Source organism: Garra rufa, chromosome 5 (assembly GCF_049309525.1).
Source record: "Garra rufa chromosome 5, GarRuf1.0, whole genome shotgun sequence".
NCBI lineage: Eukaryota > Metazoa > Chordata > Actinopteri > Cypriniformes > Cyprinidae > Garra > Garra rufa.
The window spans coordinates 57873589-57894981 of NC_133365.1; the positions used below are offsets into that span (position 1 = coordinate 57873589).

Sequence of the window (21393 nt, forward strand, 5' to 3'; positions counted from 1 at the left end):
CCGCCTTTTTGCCCATTTTTGATTATCCGGGAGTGACGCGCGGTGACGCGATTCCAAGATGGCGACGGCCGAATCCCGCCCACAACAGGCTTCAAAATAGCGCTTCAGAATCCTACGGGTGACGTCACGGATACTACGTCCATATTTTTTACAGTCTATGGTAAAAACGTGAACGCAAGAGAAATCGTAAAATTGGTTTGTATGAAATAAACCCAAATTAGTTTTGCAACTATTTCATACTGAATATATAATGTTCCCGAGTTTATACTGAAAGGATGATGTTACTAATACTTCTTGCAAAAATTCATAATCAACGCTTCAAATTCACTCAACGAATCCTTTATTTTAAAAATAAGTTTTAAGAAAGAAATTCTTCCAAGAACTGTTAATTTATTTCCTCTATTTGATTTATTTGGTTAAAGCTTTCTTTTTGTATAATTTATTTTATTGTATGCATGTATAATGTTGACATTTCTTGTCCAAATTTATCCTTTGTACCTTGGCAATAAAAAATAAAAAATAAAAAAGGTATCTCTTTACAAAATAATACAAAAAAATGACGTTATGGACATGCACTTTGGCATATAATTTTAAAGAGTTGTTATTGTAAACCTGTCTTTGTGATCTTTTTAGGAAAATACATGGACAATTGTATTAATTTGCTTCCAGTATCTACTAATAAGAAAGCTATGAAGACTTACTCCGCACTTAAAGGTTTCGTGTAGGAATCTTATGTAAAACAATGGCCCTTTAATGCATTTTTATTATTATTATTGTTATTTTACTGTTTTAATTTTATTGTTGTCTTTTCAACTGATATTTTGTATTTCGTACTGATTTGTATGTTCATGTTAGCAGTAATAAATGTAAAAAGCGTCGTTGTTTTGTGTTTATATTAATGTGTATTCATGTGTCCTAAGTTTTCATTTATTGGCAAAAAGTTTGTATAATAATGCATATTCTGTATGTGATTGCAAGTTATATAACTTTTTTCATGAGAAACAGATCACATGGTTACATAATAATGGTTTCCACTTCCGGTATGTTAACACCCATTTCTATCCTGCATCTTCAATCTGTTTGCACATAAAGAACTTTTGATTTAAGGATATATTTAACAATTAGATTAGTTACATTCTCTATTATTGAAACTTTTGTTTTTTTGACAGTGGACAACAAGCAACCTAATAAACTGAAGCAGCACGTGTTGTAATATAAAATACAAACGTGTTGCAGCAGAAAGCAGCCACAATGTGGCAGTGTAGTTTCATTATATAATGTAGATATCAGTTACACCAACATGATGTACATGTCATTTTAACTAAAGTAGCATTTCAAACTCAAAATACACAATACAATAAATAATAATAAACAGTATATATATATATATATATATATATATATATATATATTATATATATATATATATATATATATGTTATTAAACAGCTTAGTAGAATTTCAGGTTTCTTTCATGAACATTCAGAAGAACAGCACTTATCTGAAATAGAAATCTTATAAATGTCTTCATCACTTTTGATCAATGTAAAGCACCCCCCCCCCCTTCAAAAAAAAAACATTAAATTAAATAAATGAAATAGAAAATTATATTTACTCCAGTAATAGTTACAAAAGATTTTTATTTCAGATGAATGCTGATCTTTGGGTCTTATCATTCATCAAAGAATTCTGTCCTCAAATGTAGTCAACTATTTTAAATAATGATGATAATAATAAATGTTTCTTGAACAGAAAATCAACTTATTAGAATGATTTCTGAAGGATCATGTGACACTGAAGACTGGAGTAATGATGCTAAAAATTCAGCCTTGATCACAGGAATAAATTACATTTTAAAATATATTCAAACAGAAAAGAGTTATTTTAAATAGTAAAAATATTTAACAATTTTTACTGTTTTTTTGCTGGCTTGGTGAGCAGAAGAGACGTCCTTAAAAAACATTAAAACACTTTTTACTGGTACATAAAATTAAATATATTTTACATTTAATATGTATATCTATCAATTTGCACAGTTAAATTCCTTCAGTCATACTATCAAGTTACATGATGGCACTTTCTCATTATATGTGACCCTGGAACAAAAAAAAAACAGTCTTGAGTGGCACGGGTATTTGTAGCAATAGCCAAAAATACATTGTATGGGTCAAAATTATAAATTTTTCTTTTATGCCAAAAATTATTAGGATATTAAGTATAGATCATGTTCGATGAAGATATTTTGTAAATTTACTACCATAAATATATCAAAACTTATTTTTTGCTTAGTAATATGGATTTCTAAGAACTTCATTTGGACAACTTCAAAGGTGATTATCTCAATATTTAGATTTTTTTGCACCCTCCGATTTTTAAATAGTTGTATCTCAACCAAATATTGTCCTATTCTAACATACCATACATCAATGGAAAGCTTATTTATTTAGCTTTTAGATGTATAATTCTCAAGCAAAAGCTCTTTGTTCTTTTACATGCGGGTGTGTAATCAGGCTGCAAAGGGTAAGAATCTTTTTTTTTTTTTTTTTTTATTAAACATCAGAGTACAAGTAAAGTACAACTTTTTGTGTACAAAACAGTAACAATCACGCCAGGGGAGAAGACAACTAAAATAACATACAATAAAAGGAGAAAATAAAAATACATAAATCATACAAATGCATTGTAAAGCAAAAACATTGTATATGACCTAACAGCTTTCTTATTCGTATCAGGAAATGGAGGAGATGTATTGTTTTACATTAACAGAAAGTTCAATAAAGGTAGGTTTCTTATTCTGGAATTTCGATTTATGAATGTAAAACTTGGTCAAAACAAAGGGTAAGAATCTGTACCACAATATTGGCCCCCACTGACACAAGAATGGCGAGACGCCCTTTGGACACGCCCCCGTCAAACAGAACACGCCCTTGCCAAAAATCAAAAACGTTAGCCACGCCCCCTCGTGGTGTGACACGTCCCGACGCTATTCCACGTCGCCCGCCTAGCCCAGCTCCCGCCGCGCGCCCAACGGTTGAGGCAGGGGAGGCTGCGCGCGCTCGTGCAAAGGCCGGGAAAAAATGGCGGCGCCCGTCTTGCGAGTGTCCACCCCTCGCTGGGAACGGATAGTCCGGCTGCTTGTGTGCCTCTCAGGAATTCTGATATCCCTGTACGCATTCCATGTGGAGAGGGAGAAGACCCGCGACGCCAATTACCGCGCCATGTGCGACCTGAGCAGCTCCATCAGCTGTTCCAAAGTCTTCACGTCCAGGTGAGAGAGAGTGTCAAAACCTAGTGAGCTCCCTACATAGACAACATCCGCGGCTGTCAGAGGCGCGTCCGAACGCTCGAAAACAACGTTTTGACCTCTTTTGAACGCTTTAGAACATTTTAAGATCGTTCCAGAATTTAAATACGCTTGTAACTAACAGAAAGTACTGTCTAGTTAGGGAGTTCCCTACGGTTTGACACAGAGCCGGAGAGTCGCTCCGGGCCGCTGTCTGACTGAAAATGAACAAAATAAAACATCCGTTATACATTTATAGACTTTTACATGAACGCCGCTTTGTTTGGCACAAGTACAAACATAGAAATGAATGAAACCACGTAGTTTTAAAGCTGTTTTTGAACGTTGCTTTTGTCTTACGAGCAAAAACAGTGCGATAGCAGCTAATGCTAACAGTGCTAATGAGTGAATGAGCTCCATACCAGTGCGCTGTATGTCGTATACGAATACGTAAAATAATAACGCACATATGTGTTTGTTTTCTAATGTACTGGACTGGACTTTTGCTCTCGAGGTGAAATCAAAGCCACTTGTTTATTAGCATCTTCGCCTAGCTGACAGTGACAGCTCATCCCTTATGTGAGTACAACAGGCTGTTTCATACCTGTCAGATTGTTTGGTTTTCTTCTTGTTTTGTGTTTTGAGTTTACCAGCCACTTTGAATACAGGAGTCTAATCCTGTATTGATGGATGAGTCTGAGAGGTGAGCTGAAAAGGGAATTTAAGGAGTTTTGATCAGTGAGGGTTCAACTTTGTTGTAGTAACCTTTGAAATCAGTGTGGTTTATTTGAGACGTCAGTTCCTGATTTTATTACTGAAGGATCCACCCTTTACACATCATCAGATCATTAATGGAGTAATTCAGCAGTTATTTTTAGTACGCAAATTGTCCTGGTGATGTTTAGTAGGCTATATATGAATATATATGTAAACGCACACATGTATGTATTTAAATATAAATTCATATATACATGCATACACCATCTGAAAGCTGAATAAACAAGCTTTACATTGATGTATGGTTTGTTAGTATAGGACAACTATTTGAAAATCTGGAATCTGAGGGTGCAGAATAAAAAAAATCTACATATTGAGAAAATCGCCTTTAAAGTTGTCCAGATTAAGTTCTTAGCGATGCATATTACTAATCAAAAATTAAGTTTTCATATATTTACAGAAGGAAATGTACAAAATATCTTCATGAAACATCTTTATTTAACATCCCAATGATTTTTGGCATAAAAAAATTGATAATTTTGATCCAAACAATGTATTTTTGGCTATTGCTACAAATGTAATGTATGTAAATGTTTAATTGATTTTTACTTGTATTATACGCTATACTAACTTTTGGTTATTTAAATGCATTAGTGAATATATATAGAGTAAAATATGTTACGATGTCCACGTCAAAAGAAATTAATTTACAAAAGTGATTTTATGTCTATAGAAAGCTTATTAAATGTTAGTTATGTGTCTACTATTAAGGTTTCAAATAAGTTTTTGGAGAATAAAATGTCAAAATTTGGTTTAAATAGTGTTGCATTGTCATTCAGTGTAACACAATATTTGTGTAAAAATGCAAACATTTTTATTCTGACTTGTACGTATTAAATTGTATAAAAGAATAAAGGAGCATATTAAATTTGATTGTTTTAAATGAGTAAAAATTCTTACTGACAAGTGGGCAAAACCTAGGATAGTGGCATATTTTAAAAAATGTAGAACAACAACTAATTAGTATTTGGGGTGAAAGTAATTCGTTTTTTAAAAATGTCATAAATTGTCTTTTGTTGTAAATATGCCTGACAAGATTATTACCCTGAATATCATTTTAGTGGATGTCTTCTGTAAATAAGGGAAAATGTATAATATTTATTTTTTGCTCAGAAAAACAAAAACAAAAATGCAGTTAAATTAAACAGAACTTTTAATTTTTTTTTGGATTATTTATGTTTGCTTACACACACACACACACACACACACACACACACACACACACACACACACACACACACACACACACACCTATAATAAATAATAATGTAAATCTACAGTTTAAAAGTCCAGTATCTGGTTTGCTTTTGTTTGTTAAAGAACTATTTTTCTCTCTTGAATCGGCAATAACAAACACTTTCACGCAGCTTGTTTTGTTAAAGTGCTTCGAGGGGAAAAAAAAGAGGTTGATATGGTTTTCAGGACAGTCATGTGAAGTGGAGAACATCATTTAAAGTAATGCTGATGGAAATCAAATCATATGCTTACTGAGATCATATAAGCATAGATCATCTGTGCTAAGGGATGATGTTTAATATTCTAATTCAAGATTATTGAGAAGGAAGGATACAGACGTATGTGTCTTGCAGATCTGGTATTAATAGAGTCTTTATCTGTGAATCTGTGAATGTGCCCACTCATCATGAAATAAATAGGACAGCGCCATATATCGCACTCACTTATGTTATTACCATTTAAGCGTAGATAAAAAGGCTGTGCATTTGCATGTTTGAGTCTATCAAATTGCTCCGGAAAGCTGCTGATTGCGTTGTTTTCTCACAGAGGGCCGTCTGATAAAGCGGGCGGTCTGCAGGGAAAACAACCAAACAAAACTCCAGCCGGGTGAAGGTTTTCAGGAACGTTGCATAATCAGACTTAAGCTCTCGCTCTTAAAGGGAACCAACATTTATAAGACTTAACCGTGGAGTAGAACCGACCTCAGATAATCAGACGCTTGAGGTGATCGAGATCCTTTGCTATGGGTTTCTATCTAATTCGCTTACGAACGGTCACTCCATTGGGAAACTGCACGCTACTGATCTTTGAGTCTTGTCTGCGCTGCTGTCTAAAGGTTTGTGAATGATTTCTGAGTGTGTTTTCTGCCCTGTGGAGGAGAGAGATGTTATTTTGTGCTGTAAAACATAAGAGAGTGTTGGTATGTGTATATATCTCATCTCCTCTTGTTTGGAGTTGCCAGACAAACCAAAGATAGAGTCAAGATTCATGCCAGCATCTTGCTGCACGTATGCAGCTTGTTTGATACTGTTTCATAACTTATATTTAAGGCATAATGACATTTTAAATTAAGTATAGAAAGCTTGAAGAAATGCAGACATGCTGACAGTAAAACATAGACAAATACATGGACAAATATTATTTTGGTGCATGTATTGGTATCAGAAATTGAGTTTACTACATTAAAGAGAGCAAAAATCTGGTTCTGAAAGTAAAAGTCACATTTATTTACTTCATTTTATTAATAATGTTTGATTACAAGCAGATATACAATGAGCGCCAAGGCCATTCTATCACACTGCTGATGTTAGAACTGCAAATTAGAGTGATTTTAATGTTCAGAAATCATATTTATAATAGTTCCCCAAAGAAGAACTACATTTCCCATAATCCTGCACAATCGCTGTTACCATGGCATTTAAAATCACTTTAAAAAGCTTTAAAGACCATGCAGTCTTTAATTCTTAGCCTCTCCAGTTAGTTATGCATACTGATTATATGGTTTATATTTGTCTATTTTATATTGCATGGTTTCATATTATTACTTTGCATTTTTTAGAGCTGCAAAATGATTCAAAATAAAAGTTTGTTTACGGACTATATTTGTGTGTACTGTGTATATTTATTATGTATATATATTTGACCGTAGACCACAAAAAAAGTAAAATGTAGTATGGGTATATTTTTGTAGCAATACCAAAAAATACATTGTATGAAATACATTTTTCTTTTGTGGCAAAAATCATTAGGATATTAAATAAAGATCATGTTCAATGAAGATATTTGGTAAATTTTCAGCTGTAAATGTATCAAAAACTTTAATTCATAAGATTTTTTAATTTTATATATATATATATATATATATATATGTGTGTATATATATATATATATATATATATATATATATATATATATATATAGAGATAAGGAAAAATGTTAGATTTATATTTTACATTTTTTATATATTTTATATAATATATAAATTATATACAAGTGATTACATACAAATACATAAATATATATTTGTACATATGTGTGTATTTATATATACCTAATATACACAATACACACATATAGTATGTAAACAAACTTATTTTCAATCAATTAATCAGGACTAATAGTTTAGCAGCTCTAAAATTGTTACAGTATTTCTATACTGTTGATTTTTATTTAGCATTTTTTTATTGTATGGTTTAATTAAATATACGTTTGCCGGATTTGCATATTGTTTCTGATCAACATTGAGATGTTGTGATTCATATCTGAGCTGGTTGGTTTAGTTGTTGGATGCTTACAACCTAATTATTGAAATGCCAGCAGTGAATGAACAAGAAAATGTTATTGTTCTAGTTATTCTCCCACAGTCCTTTCTTCTTCTTTTTTTGTTTTTTTTCATGTGTTGCAAGCACCATATATGTCTCGTGAGGTGTTTCTCATAAAAGAGAAGAATTTATTGTGCATGTCAAAATAAGTTTTTGTAGCAACATCATAGAAGAACTGTTTTTGGGTTCCCTTAGTGTAACGAACATTTTAATAATCTAAAGGAACCTTTTGTGAAATGGAAAGATTCCATAGATGTTAAAGGTTCTTTATGCAACCATTGATGGCAATAAAGATACTTTATTTATTTTGTTTGTCATTCAGAAGTCAAACATGGTCATTCCATGTCAACCAGAGGTCCCCGTCTCAAATGTTTGATTATACTAATATTTTTTTCTGAAGAAAGATAGACATGTATAGCGATGAAAGCCAAAATATTAAATGTCATGGATGAATATTTACTGAGTAATGTCTTAATGCCCTTTTAGATATTGGGTCTTAACAAACTGTCCTTTTGGTATCTTTATTTTTAAGGCGCTATATGGTTCAGTTCCAGAGATTTTGGAGTTTCAATATGGCTGCAGGAAGAAGTTGTTAAATTGTACACATTTTCAGTGGTAAAAAACCAAATGTGGGTCACTTTGCAAAAATATCTTTCTTTATCTTTCTTTTAAAGTTGAAAACTGCAATCTACAATTCATACATGGCATTTTAATATTTTGGCTTTCTAATCGTTATACTACAACACAGTTTTAGTGCCACATTAAAAAATATAAAAAGAGTCAATACCACAAGAATAAAGTTGAAGTACTCCAAGAATAGTCAAAATATTTTGAGAATTAATTTGTAGCAATTACGAGATTAAAGTTATAATATTTTGAGAGTATATTAGCTTATTGTGCATGCAAATGGCCCAGATTGGGTGCAGTAGATATTCCAAAGTCTCAGCAACATTTCGACTTTAATTCTCAAAATATTTCGACTTCATTCTCGTAGTATTTCGACTTCATTCTCGTAGTATTTTGACTTTATTCTTGTGGTATTTCGACTTCATTCTCGTAGTATTTTGACTTTATTCTTGTGGTATTTCGACTTCATTCTCGTAGTATTTTGACTTTGTTCTCGTAGTATTTTGACTTTATTCTTGTGGTATTTCGACTTCATTCTCGTAGTATTTCGACTTTGTTCTCGTAGTATTTTGACTTTATTCTGGTAGTATTTCGGCTTCATTCTCGTAGTATTTCGACTTCATTCTCGTAGTATTTCGACTATTCTCGTAGTATTTTGACTTTGTTCTCATAGTATTTCGACTTCATTCTCGTAGTATTTCGACTTCATTCTCGTAGTATTTCGACTATTCTCGTAGTATTTCGACTTTGTTCTCGTAGTATTTTGACTTTATTCTCGTAGTATTTCGACTTCATTCTCGTAGTATTTCGACTATTCTCGTAGTATTATGACTTTGTTCTCGTAGTATTTTGACTTTATTCTCGTAGTATTTCGACTTCATTCTCGTAGTATTTTGACTTCATTCTCGTAGTATTTCGACTTCATTCTCGTAGTATTTCGACTTCATTCTCGTAGTATTTCGACTTCATTCTCGTAGTATTTCGACTTCATTCTCGTAGTATTTCGACTATTCTCGTAGTATTTCGACTATTCTCGTAGTATTATGACTTTGTTCTCGTAGTATTTTGACTTTATTCTTGTGGTATTTCGACTTCATTCTCGTAGTATTTCGACTTCATTCTCGTAGTATTTCGACTATTCTCGTAGTATTATGACTTTGTTCTCGTAGTATTTTGACTTTATTCTCGTGGTATTTCGACTTCATTCTCGTAGTATTTCGACTTCATTCTCGTAGTATTTCGACTTCATTCTCGTAGTATTTAGACTATTCTCGTAGTATTTAGACTATTCTCGTAGTATTATGACTTTGTTCTCGTAGTATTTTGACTTTATTCTTGTGGTATTTCGACTTCATTCTCGTAGTATTTCGACTTCATTCTCGTAGTATTTCGACTATTCTCGTAGTATTATGACTTTGTTCTCGTAGTATTTTGACTTTATTCTCGTGGTATTTCGACTTCATTCTCGTAGTATTTCGACTATTCTCGTAGTATTATGACTTTGTTCTCGTAGTATTATGACTTTGTTCTCGTAGTATTTTGACTTTATTCTCGTGGTATTTCGACTTCATTCTCGTAGTATTTCGACTTCATTCTCGTAGTATTTCGACTATTCTCGTAGTATTTCGACTATTCTCGTAGTATTTTGACTTCATTCTCGTAGTATTTCGACTATTCTCGTAGTATTTCGACTATTCTCGTAGTATTTCGACTATTCTCGTAGTATTTCGACTTCATTCTCGTAGTATTTCGACTTCATTCTCGTAGTATTTCGACTATTCTCGTAGTATTTTGACTTTGTTCTCGTAGTATTTCGACTTCATTCTCGTAGTATTTCGACTATTCTCGTAGTATTTCGACTATGCTCGTAGTATTTCGACTTCATTCTCGTAGTATTTCGACTTCATTCTCGTAGTATTTCGACTATTCTCGTAGTATTTTGACTTTGTTCTCGTAGTATTTCGACTATTCTCGTAGTATTTCGACTTCATTCTCGTAGTATTTCGACTATTCTCGTAGTATTATGACTTTGTTCTCGTAGTATTTTGACTTTATTCTTGTGGTATTTCGACTTCATTCTCGTAGTATTTCGACTTCATTCTCGTAGTATTTCGACTTCATTCTCGTAGTATTTCGACTTCATTCTCGTAGTATTTCGACTTCATTCTCGTAGTATTTCGACTATTCTCGTAGTATTTCGACTATTCTCGTAGTATTATGACTTTGTTCTCGTAGTATTTTGACTTTATTCTTGTGGTATTTCGACTTCATTCTCGTAGTATTTCGACTTCATTCTCGTAGTATTTCGACTATTCTCGTAGTATTATGACTTTGTTCTCGTAGTATTTTGACTTTATTCTCGTGGTATTTCGACTTCATTCTCGTAGTATTTCGACTTCATTCTCGTAGTATTTCGACTATTCTCGTAGTATTTCGACTATTCTCGTAGTATTATGACTTTGTTCTCGTAGTATTTTGACTTTATTCTTGTGGTATTTCGACTTCATTCTCATAGTATTTCGACTTTGTTCTCATAGTAATTTGACTTTATTCTTGTGGTATTTCGACTTCATTTTAGTATTTCGACTTTATTCTCATAGTATTTTGACTTGGTTCTCGTAGTATTTTGACCTTATTCTGGTAGTATTTCAACTTTATTTTAGTACTATTTAGTACTTTATTTTAGTACTATATTATTCTGGAAATAATTTGCCTTGTTTCTTCTAATATTTTGGCTTTATTCTCAAAATATTGCGACTTAAGTATTTTGAATTTGTTCTCGTAGTGTTTTGACTTTGTTCGCGTAGTATTTTGACCTTATTCTTGTAGTATTTCAACTTTATTTTCATAGTATTTTGACTTTATTCTGGAAATAATTTGACTTGTTTCTTCTAGTATTTTAACTTTATTCTCAAAATATTGCGATTTTATTCTGGTAATCATAGATTTTTTTTTTTTTTTTTTAATGTGGCATTAAAACACTGTCATACTATTTATGTCTGTCTTTCTTCAGAAAAAAATATTAGCAAAATCTATTTTTCTAATTTGGTTGATTTGACACCGAGTGAGTAAAAATGCGTACTATAAACAACTGATTAACTTCATGATTACATGTTCTAAAGAAAATATGAGTGCAGTTTTTTTGCTTTACTTTTGTCTGGTGCAAAATCTCATTAAAAGGAACACTGTGTTCAATCATGTTTATTTAGACAACCTGCTGCTTTATTAATTGAACTGTAGCTAGTGAAATGAATGAACATATAATTAAGATAATATCAATACAAGAACCTGAAAATTTGATTCAATACTGTTAGAAACAGAATCATGCATTGTTGGATTATTATTTTTTTAATGCACATGTTTTCTGAGCCGAAATGATTTCATTGTGAATGCTAGGACATATGGTGGAGACTGGGCATGACCTCTGGTGTTTGGCAGCATTAGATCTTTGACACATCCATTGGCAGGAAGTTATGAAACGGAAGCTGCTCTCTAGTGTTGGGTTACACACTTTTTCCTCTTCAGGGTTAGTTTAGAAAAGGTTCAGGCTTTCCAAACACTTAGAGACTGATGTAGAAATCTGATTCTAGCTCTACATAAACCATAACTGAAATCTGACAACTGAATCATATCATTAATTTAATTCATTTGAAAGGCTGCTTCATTCAGGAATAAAGCAAGTGACTTTATGACATTGACTTTATGACATTGTTTAAAAATACATGTTCATTCATAAACGAAACACCGCTGTGTTTGAATAGAGATGTGCAGCGGCTCAGTTGTGACTTGTTTCAGACCATTTTTGACAGTGAAATAGAGCAAATTCAGGCCATAGTGTTATAGTCTGACAATGTAAGTCCTTAATAATAACTTTTTGTTTATTCAACTGTTGTATTAAACAGGGATGGGACAATACACCTACCTCCCGATTCAATACTATCACGATACTTGGGTGCCGATATGATATGTATTGGATGTATTGGCATGATATGTATTGAATGATTCTCACTAGATCTAACTGTGTTGCAAAATCAATTTGGCTTCAGAGTAAAGCTGTTTTGCGCTCAGACAAGTTTGTTTGCTTTGCGGTCCGCGCTGCGCAGCTAAAACGTAGCTCGGTTTAGTTTTACTTCCGTTTAGTTTTGTCGTTAGATGTTTCTCATATGCAAAAGAAATGGCAGTGCTCATAAGTTGAACAACGCAGTGGTCGAGCCAGTGCGACCGCTCACAAAAATTAGTCCCACCGTCAAAAAATAAAAAATGGTCGCAAAACATCTGGAGGGTTAAGAGAGCAGATGGCTCTGCATGCTTTCAAATCACTCTCGCAGTACTTTGAAATCAATATCTCATTTACAAACTCATTGATAATCATTGAAAGCTGTCACTCATCTTAGTTTATGGCGCTCTCACAAAGTTCCATTATAATCAGCGCTGCTTTCTGTACTGCACATTCATTCTCTTATTTGCACTCTCTCTCTACGCTTTGTTTATGAAAGGATTTGTGAGATGTGTCCATGATACAGTCGTGGCCAAAAGTTTTTAGAATTACATAAATATTGGAAATGGGAAAAGTTGCTGCTTAAGTTTTTTTTTTAATAGCAATTTGCATATACTCCAGAATGTTATGAAGAGTGATCAGATGAATTGCACAGTCCTTCTTTGCCATGAAAATTAACTTAATCCCGAAAAAAAACTTTCCACTGCATTTCATTGCTGTCATTAAAGGACCTGCTGAGATCATTTCAGTAATCGTCTTGTTAACTCAGGTGAGAATGTTGACCAGCACAAGGCTGGAGATCATTATGTCAGGCTGATTGGGTTAGAATGGCAGACTTGACATGTTAAAAGGAGGGTGATGCTTGAAATCATTGTTCTTCCATTGTTAACCATGGTGACCTGCAAAGAAACGCGTGCGGCCATCATTGCGTTGCATAAAAATGACTTCACAGGCAAGGATATTGTGGCTACTAAGATTGCACCTAAATCAACAATTTATAGGATCATCAAGAACTTCAAGGAAAGAGGTTCAATTCTTGTTAAGAAGGCATCAGGGCGTCCAAGAAAGTCCAGCAAGAGCCAGGATGGTCTCCTAAAGAGGATTGAGCTGCGGGATCGGAGTGGCACCAGTGCAGAGCTTGCTCAGGAATGGCAGCAGGCAGGTGTGAGCGCATCTGAACACACAGTGAGGACAAGACTTTTGGAAGATGGCCTGGTGTCAAGAAGGGCAGCAAAGAAGCCACTTCTCTCCAAAAAAAAAACCCATCAGGGACAGATTGATCTTCTGCAAAAAGTATGGCGAATGGACTGCTGAGGACTGGGGCAAAGTCATATTCTCAGATGAAGCCTCTTTCCGATTGTTTGGGGCATCTGGAAAAAGGCTTGTCCGGAGAAGAAAAGGTGAGCGCTACCATCAGTCCTGTGTCATGCCAACAGTAAAGCATCCTGAGACCATTCATGTGTGGGGTTGCTTCTCATCCAAGAGAGTGGGCTCACTCACAGTTTTGCCCAAAAACACAGCCATGAATAAAGAATGGTACCAAAACACCCTCCAACAGCAACTTCTTCCAACAATCCAACAACAGTTTGGTCAAGAACAATGCATTTTCCAGCACGATGGAGCGAGCCACAAGGCAAAAGTGATAACTAAGTGGCTCGGGGACCAAAACGTTGAAATTTTGGGTCCATGGCCTGGAAACTCCCCAGATCTTAATCCCATTGAGAACTTGTGGTCAATCCTCAAGAGGCGGGTGGACAAATAAAAACCCACTAATCCTGACAAACTCCAAGAAGTGATTATGAAAGAATGGGTTGCTATCAGTCAGGATTTGGCCCAGAAGTTGATTGAGAGCATGCCCAGTCGAATTGTAGAGGTCCTGAAAAAGAAGGGCCAACACTGCAAATACTGACTCTTTGTATAAATGTCATGTAATTGTCGATAAAAGCCTTTGAAACGTATGAAGTGCTTGTAATTATATTTCAGTACATCACAGAAACAACTGAAACAAAGATCTAAAAGCAGTTGAGCAGCAAACTTTGTGAAAACTAATATTTGTGTCATTCTCTCAACTTTTGGCCACGACTGTACATTACTCAACATTTGCAAAAACACGTGGAAACCATTGAAACTACCCTCAGTGCAAATACAAAAATGCTGATCAGGTCAGTCGCACTGGTGCTCCTAAATAATTTTTCATAGTCGCAAATGCTGAAATGTTCATACTGTAGAGCCCTGAACGTCATAAATGGTGTTGCAATGGATTAAATGTTTGGCAGATAAATTGAAATGAAAATTGTCCATTTTACTGTTTAATTCTATTTTAATACTGATCATTTGATCTAATATTTATGTGTGCTGTTTATGTTCATATGCTGGAGTTGGATGTGACTGGAAACCACCGCATCTCTTCTTTGTTATTATAACTTCAAACAATTCGGGTCAGAAATCTCCATTTGCACTGATGAAAGGAAACTGCTTTTTATAAGCTGCTGTCTTGATCATTGTATGATTTGATTCAGGCCAAATATTCTGTCATAATGTGCTTGTTTCCCTCGAGAAACCCAGAGCACTCGCACATAATATTAGTGTTTATTTTTAGTTCCAGTTTCTCATGTTGTCCAATATTTTTTATTTTTTTATTTTACCATTTTTCTCTGTTTGTGTTTTCATCTTTTCTGTAGATGGGGTCGAGGATTTGGACTGTTGGGAACCATTTTTGGGAACGACAGTGCAGTAAACCAGCCAAACAGTGTCTATGGAATCTTGTTTTATATCTTTCAGCTGTTACTAGGTAAGAACGGCATCAACCAACCACATTGATCTGCAGATAATGACAGTTTTACAAAGATTTACGTATTGACAAATGTAAACATGATTATGATTTTAGAATAATGCCTAAGCCCTAATACAGCCTCTCAATCTACATTTACTAATGAGTGAATTATTTTAAAACTGTAAGGTGATAAACTGTTTTAATTTTTGTCTCCATGCAAGTTTATTTGTAAAACACCTGATTGTTCACATCAGTTTGTGCAGTGTACCTTGTCTGGCATTCGCCAGAGATAAATATTAACACATATCATTTCCTGAGATACTGTAAAGGAGGTGTGAGCGTATTCGGTTATAGTAGGAACATTACTGTCTGTAATCTAAAGCGATCTCGTAGACCTCTGAATTATCACCCTCACTTGTTCATGTCTGTCATCGCTGACAGCTGGAATCTCTTAGCGTTTCAGTGCGATAAAGGCATAGGTCAAACATTCGCAACCTTAGTTTAACCTCATGACTCTCATATTTTCTCTGGACAGTGTTTGAGTTACTGCTGTATCAGATTCATTTATATTTGTCATTCCCTACATCTGAGTTATTATTGTTAAAACTATACACTTTTTTCTATTTAAATAAAGCTAAAATTAAGTGAAAAACATGCAAAATTAGAAACATCTTGGCAATTAAACTGGAAAAAAAAAACTAAAATGAAACTGAAATAAATATAAATGAAACCTAAAAAGAAATATAAAAAAGACAAAAACAGAAAAATTACTACAAATTAAACAATTAAAATGAAAACTGAAAATATAAAAATAAACACCAAGTCAAAATATTGTAGTAGTATATTATAAATACTAAAATAACAATAGTCTATAGAAGTAGATGTTTTCAATATTGACTAGTTGTTTTATTTTTTATAAACTAGATCAATATTTTAGGAAGCCCTGTATAATTTATGTTCTTGATCATATGGATGTTAAATGCAACCCTTTAATTTTCAGCCCAAAAGACAAAAGCTTTTGAATTGTGACGTTTATTTTCATGATAATTATGAAATAATTTTAATTCTTATTTCTGTTATGTGAATAAAATATTAAATGTTGAAGCATTTATAAATAATAGTAGTAAATGTGTTAAAGTAAATATATTACAATTTATTATTAAAATGACTTTTTTTGTGTGGTAATTTCAGTATTGCAAATTTGGGGGAAAATATGCTTAATTGTTATTAAAATGATGTCTGTTTTTGATGAAATTTTACACTGAAATTACTACAACCTGGTTTGGCACAAATCTTTAATAGTCTTAATAATTTATCACATTTATTTTAACCTATGTTTCTGTATGGCAAATAAAGTGTGTTGTTTAGGGTTTAAAGCATTTATAAATTGTATAAGCATTTGATGTATTACTTCAAATAAAGTTTTAAATAAAAAAATCATTGTAGTAGTAGTATTTTGTAAAAACAGAATTATAGAGGAAATAACTCACAATTAAAACATCCAAACACATTTCAATAATGAGAATTTGGTGGAAATTTGCTTAATTGTTATGAAAATGACAATGATCTTAATAATCTAATAATAATAATCTTTTTTTTTTTTTTTTTTTTCTCCATAAAATGTGACCAGGACATGTTTTTGTGAGGTCCACTGAAATAACTACAACCTGATTTTACACAAAAATAAGTCCTCACAAACCAAAAGATGTGCGTGTTATGTTTGATAATAAGAGCATGAAATGTACTTTGTAAATTCTTCCTCCTCATGACACAACCAAAAAAGAATTAGGCTAAATACACATTTATAGAAACTACTCAATCTCCGTAACTGGTTTGACTGGTCAACCATCCTGACCTATCCCTGCATGCATATCTGCCTCAGAATTTCCCCCTGCTTCGTTCCTCAGCGGTCATGTAGGCTTTGCTGACTCAAGTTCTTCTGCGTGTTTGGCTCTGCTGATCTGTCCTCAGGTTCATTGTGCTTCTAAAGCTGGACACAGTCAAGTCTTTCTTCACACTATTGCAGCACATTTGCATAATGCCAGCATGCAGTTCGCTCTCAGAGCGATGGACGGCTGAACCCATGGAACCGTTTTGCACTTCCTATAATCTGTTTTACATTTTACTGTGCAGATTCTCAGCTAATTTCCTTATCCATGCTTGAATGAATGGACATGCTCTTTACTTTATTACTCCAGTGAAAGGCTCTGGTCTTTTATCAACCTATTGAGCTGCGTTCTAAGGTGGCGGTTTAAGATGGCATTGTTGCACTTCTAATGTGATATGGCCAGTAAGGTCATAAAGTCATTCCCTGATTCTGTGTTTTCTGTTTACATTTTTCTGGCCAATTCACTGGTCAATTTTCAGATTTTCCTTTCATAAATTATCTTCCTTCATGCTAGTGGAATGCAAATGTACAAAATACACATTTAAGTGTTTATTTGAATACACTTTAACAATTTGAATTTAGATTTCAATTATAATACATATCTTTTAGAGTTTTTTTCTCTACTAAAGTAGTACTTACTTGCACCAAAGTTTACAGTTTTATTTCTAGCTATATTCTAAAGGTTTTCTCTGAAGGGTTTGTTCATATGTAATTAATCTGATTTTATTATTGCGTTCTTTTATCAGTTCGCGTCTAGATTTCAATTACAATACATGTCTTTAAAGAGTTTTTTCTCCAATTAAGCAGCACTTACTTACACCAAAATTTGCAGATTAATTCTTAGCTATATTCTAAAGGTTTTCTCTGAAGGGTTTGTTCATATGTAATTCATCTGATTTTATTATTGCGTTCTTTTATCAGTTCGCGTCTAGATTTCAATTACAATACATATCTTTAAAGAGTTTTTTCTCCAATTAAGCAGCACTTACTTACACCAAAATTTGCAGATTAATTTCTAGCTATATTCTGAAGGTTTTCTCTGAAGGGTTTGTTCATATGTAATTCATCTGATTTTATTATTGCGTTCTTTTATCAGTTCGCGTCTAGATTTCAATTACAATACATATCTTTAAAGAGTTTTTTCTCCAATTAAGCAGCACTTACGTACACCAAAATTTGCAGATTAATTTCTAGCTATATTCTAAAGGTTTTCTCTGAAGGGTTTGTTCATATGTAATTCATCTGATTTTATTATTGCGTTCTTTTATCAGTTCACGTCTAGATTTCAATTACAATACATATCTTTAAAGAGTTTTTTCTCCAATTAAGCAGCACTTACTTACACCAAAATTTGCAGATTAATTTCTAGCTATATTCTGAAGGTTTTCTCTGAAGGGTTTGTTCATATGTAATTCATCTGATTTTATTATTGTGCTTTATCAATTTGCGTCTGTAGATTTCAACTACAATACATACCTTCAAAGAGTTTTTTTCTCCACTAAAGCAGCATTTACATCTAAATTTAGAATTTTATTCCTATTTCTATTCTGAAGGTTTTTACTGAAGGGTTTGTTTACATGTCATTCATCTGATTTCATTATTGCACCCTTTTATCAATATGCGTCTGTAGATTTCAATTACAGTACATATCTTTAAAGAGTTTTTTCTCCACTAAATCAGCACTTATATACACCAAAATTTACAGTTTAATTTCTAGCTATATTCTGGAGGTTTTTACTGAATGGTTTGTTCATATGTAATTCATCTGATTTTATTATTGAGCTTTATCAATTTGCGTTTGTAGATTTTAATTACAATACATATCTTTAAAGAGTTTTTTCTTTACTTAAGCAGCACTTATATACACCAAAATTTAGAGTTTTATTTCTAGCTATATTCTGAAGGTTTTTAATGAATGGTTTGTTCATATGTCATTTGTTTTTACTGAAGGGTTTGTTTACATCATTCATCTGAGTTTGTTATTGTACTTTATCAATTTGCGTCTGTAGATTTTTAAGTACAATACATATCTTTAAAGAGTTTTTTGCCACTAAAGCAGCATTTATATACACCTAAATTTACAGTTTAATTTCTAGCTCTATTCTGAAGGTTTTTAATGAATGGTTTGTTCATATGTCATTTGTCTGAGTTTGTTATTGTACTTTATCAATTTGCGTCTGTAGATTTTTAAGTACAATACATATCTTTAAAGAGGTTTTTCTCCACTAAAGCAGCACTTATATTCACCTAAATTTACAGTTTTATTTCTAGCTATATTCTGAAGGTTTTTACTGAAGGGTTTGTTTACATGTCATCTTTTTTTATTATTATTGTACTTTATCAATTTGCGTCTAGATTTGAATTACAATACATATCTTTAAAGAGGTTTTTCTCCACTAAAGAAGCACTTATATACACCAAAATTTACAGTTTTATTTCTAGCTATATTCTGAAGGTTTTTACTGAAGGGTTTGTTTACATCATTCTTCTGAGTTTGTTATTGTACTTTATCAATTTGCGTCTGTAGATTTGAATTACAATACATATCTTTAAAGAGGTTTTTCTCCACTAAAGCAGCACTTATATTCACCTAAATTTACAGTTTTATTTCTAGCTATATTCTGAAGGTTTTTACTGAAGGGTTTGTTTACATGTCATCTTTTTTTATTATTATTGTGCTTTATCAATTTGCGTCTGTAGATTTCAATTACAATACTTATCGTTAAAGACCATTTTCTCAAAATTTAGAGTTTTATTTCTATCTATATTCTGAAGGTTTTTACCAAAGGTTTTACCAAACTTTTTTTGGTGAGTTTTTGTGTATTTTCCATCAAACATGTTCTGTGTATTTATTGTCAAAAACAGTGGTAATCTTTTTTTTTAAGTAAAAATATAGCAATTTCTTTACAACAAACAAACAAACAAACAAACAAAAAAACTACTGCACACCATAAGTTCACTGTATGAATTAAAACATTTCAATATATTATTATTATTAGTAGTGGTGGTAGTATGAAAATAATAAACAATAGTTTAAATACACTTAATCTCAAACTATTATTACTACTACTAATAATATAAAATTAAATAATACTAAAATGTAATTTCGAGCTTAACCAAACTTGTTTGGTGTCTGTAGAGTTTTTGTGTGTATTTGACTATATATTTTTTTATCAAATAAAATAGTAAAATGTTCATGAACAGTCATGGCCTTTAAAGGCTGCCGTCTGTGTAGACTGCACTAGGTATTGGAATGGATCCCTGTCAAGCCTTGAACCAACAGACACTCAAAGATGTTTTTAATTTCAGAAACCTTGGCGTATTGCTCGTTTATGTTATTTATCTCCATGACCCGAATCTCAGATAGTTCTGTCCTTGTCTGCACCGTTAAGTGTATGGTTTGTTTGTCCCGCTCTGGCCTAATGAAATTTCATGACTATCAATAGCAAGACTGTGCCAGCGTGTGTTGAATGCCCTCTGTTCTGAAGAAACGCTCCCTTTTCTGAAGGGCTCGAGCGAGTGATGAGTAGAGGAAAGGTCAAGCCTGAGTCAAGCTCCGCCCCCCTGTACAAGCCACGCCCACCTGCCATTTCTACACTGCTGCTCGTTTCATCATGTCTGAAGTGTGTTCATGTATATTTAATGTAGTGAACTCTTGGCAGTTTCTTCAGTGCATTAACCGCTGTGTGTGTGTGCGCAGGTTTGACGGCCAGTGCGATGGCTGCTCTGATTCTAATGACCACCTCCATCGCGTCAGTGATGGGCTCCCTCTACCTGGGCTACATCCTGTACTTCGTCCTTAAGGACTTCTGCTTCATCTGCGTCACCACGTACGCACTGAACTTCATCCTGTTTGTGCTCAACTACAAGCGACTGGTTTACTTGAACGAGGCCTGGAAGCAGCAGCTCCAAGCCAAGCGGGACTAGACACACATAAAAACAACAACAGCAGCAACAAAAGCATAGAAGGATAACAAATCATCCAACACGTGGGGAAAATGTGACCTCTTTGAAAAATTTGTGACTTGCCACCAGGAGACCTTGCTTCCAAACAAATGTTCATTCTGTTGTGTGTGTGTGTGTGTAAAACGAAACAAAAAATTAAACAACGAACGAAAACATGTATCTTTAGGGGCCACAGATCACAGGTTTATTACATTGCGTTGCAAGGAAGGATTGGAAAACAGAAACACGAATCTTTGTCCGCTTTGATTTCTCGTTGGTTTTCTTTGTTCCCCCCCGAGATGAAAATGAGGTTTGCGCTTTGGTCGTGAGAGGGAGAGAGCAGGCAGAAAGCACTTACGAAACAAACAGAAGAGGGTGTCCTTTCCCTGAGGAATAAAATAATGGAGCAAACAATGTGAGAAATTCTGTTTACTTGAATCCACTGGGAAAGTCGCCGCTCTTTCGGAGCAGCTGATTCCAGCGGGACTGAATTTAAGGGTTTATAAAGGGTAAACACGAATGATCATGAAGCAGAGATGATTCCAC

At 33.5% G+C, this 21393-nt stretch overlaps 1 protein-coding gene across 1 annotated transcript; it reads left to right on the forward strand.

Annotated features, from left to right (window-relative positions):
* Positions 1-3001: 3001 nt before the first annotated feature.
* Positions 3002-20901, forward strand: LOC141335807 (vitamin K epoxide reductase complex subunit 1-like protein 1). The gene is made up of 3 exons (XM_073841361.1): positions 3002-3268; positions 14923-15032; positions 20603-20901. The coding sequence occupies exons 1-3, from the start codon at positions 3078-3080 to the stop codon at positions 20827-20829; spliced, it is 528 nt and encodes a 175-aa protein (XP_073697462.1). The 5' UTR covers positions 3002-3077; the 3' UTR covers positions 20830-20901.
* The last annotated feature ends 492 nt before the right edge of the window (positions 20902-21393 follow it).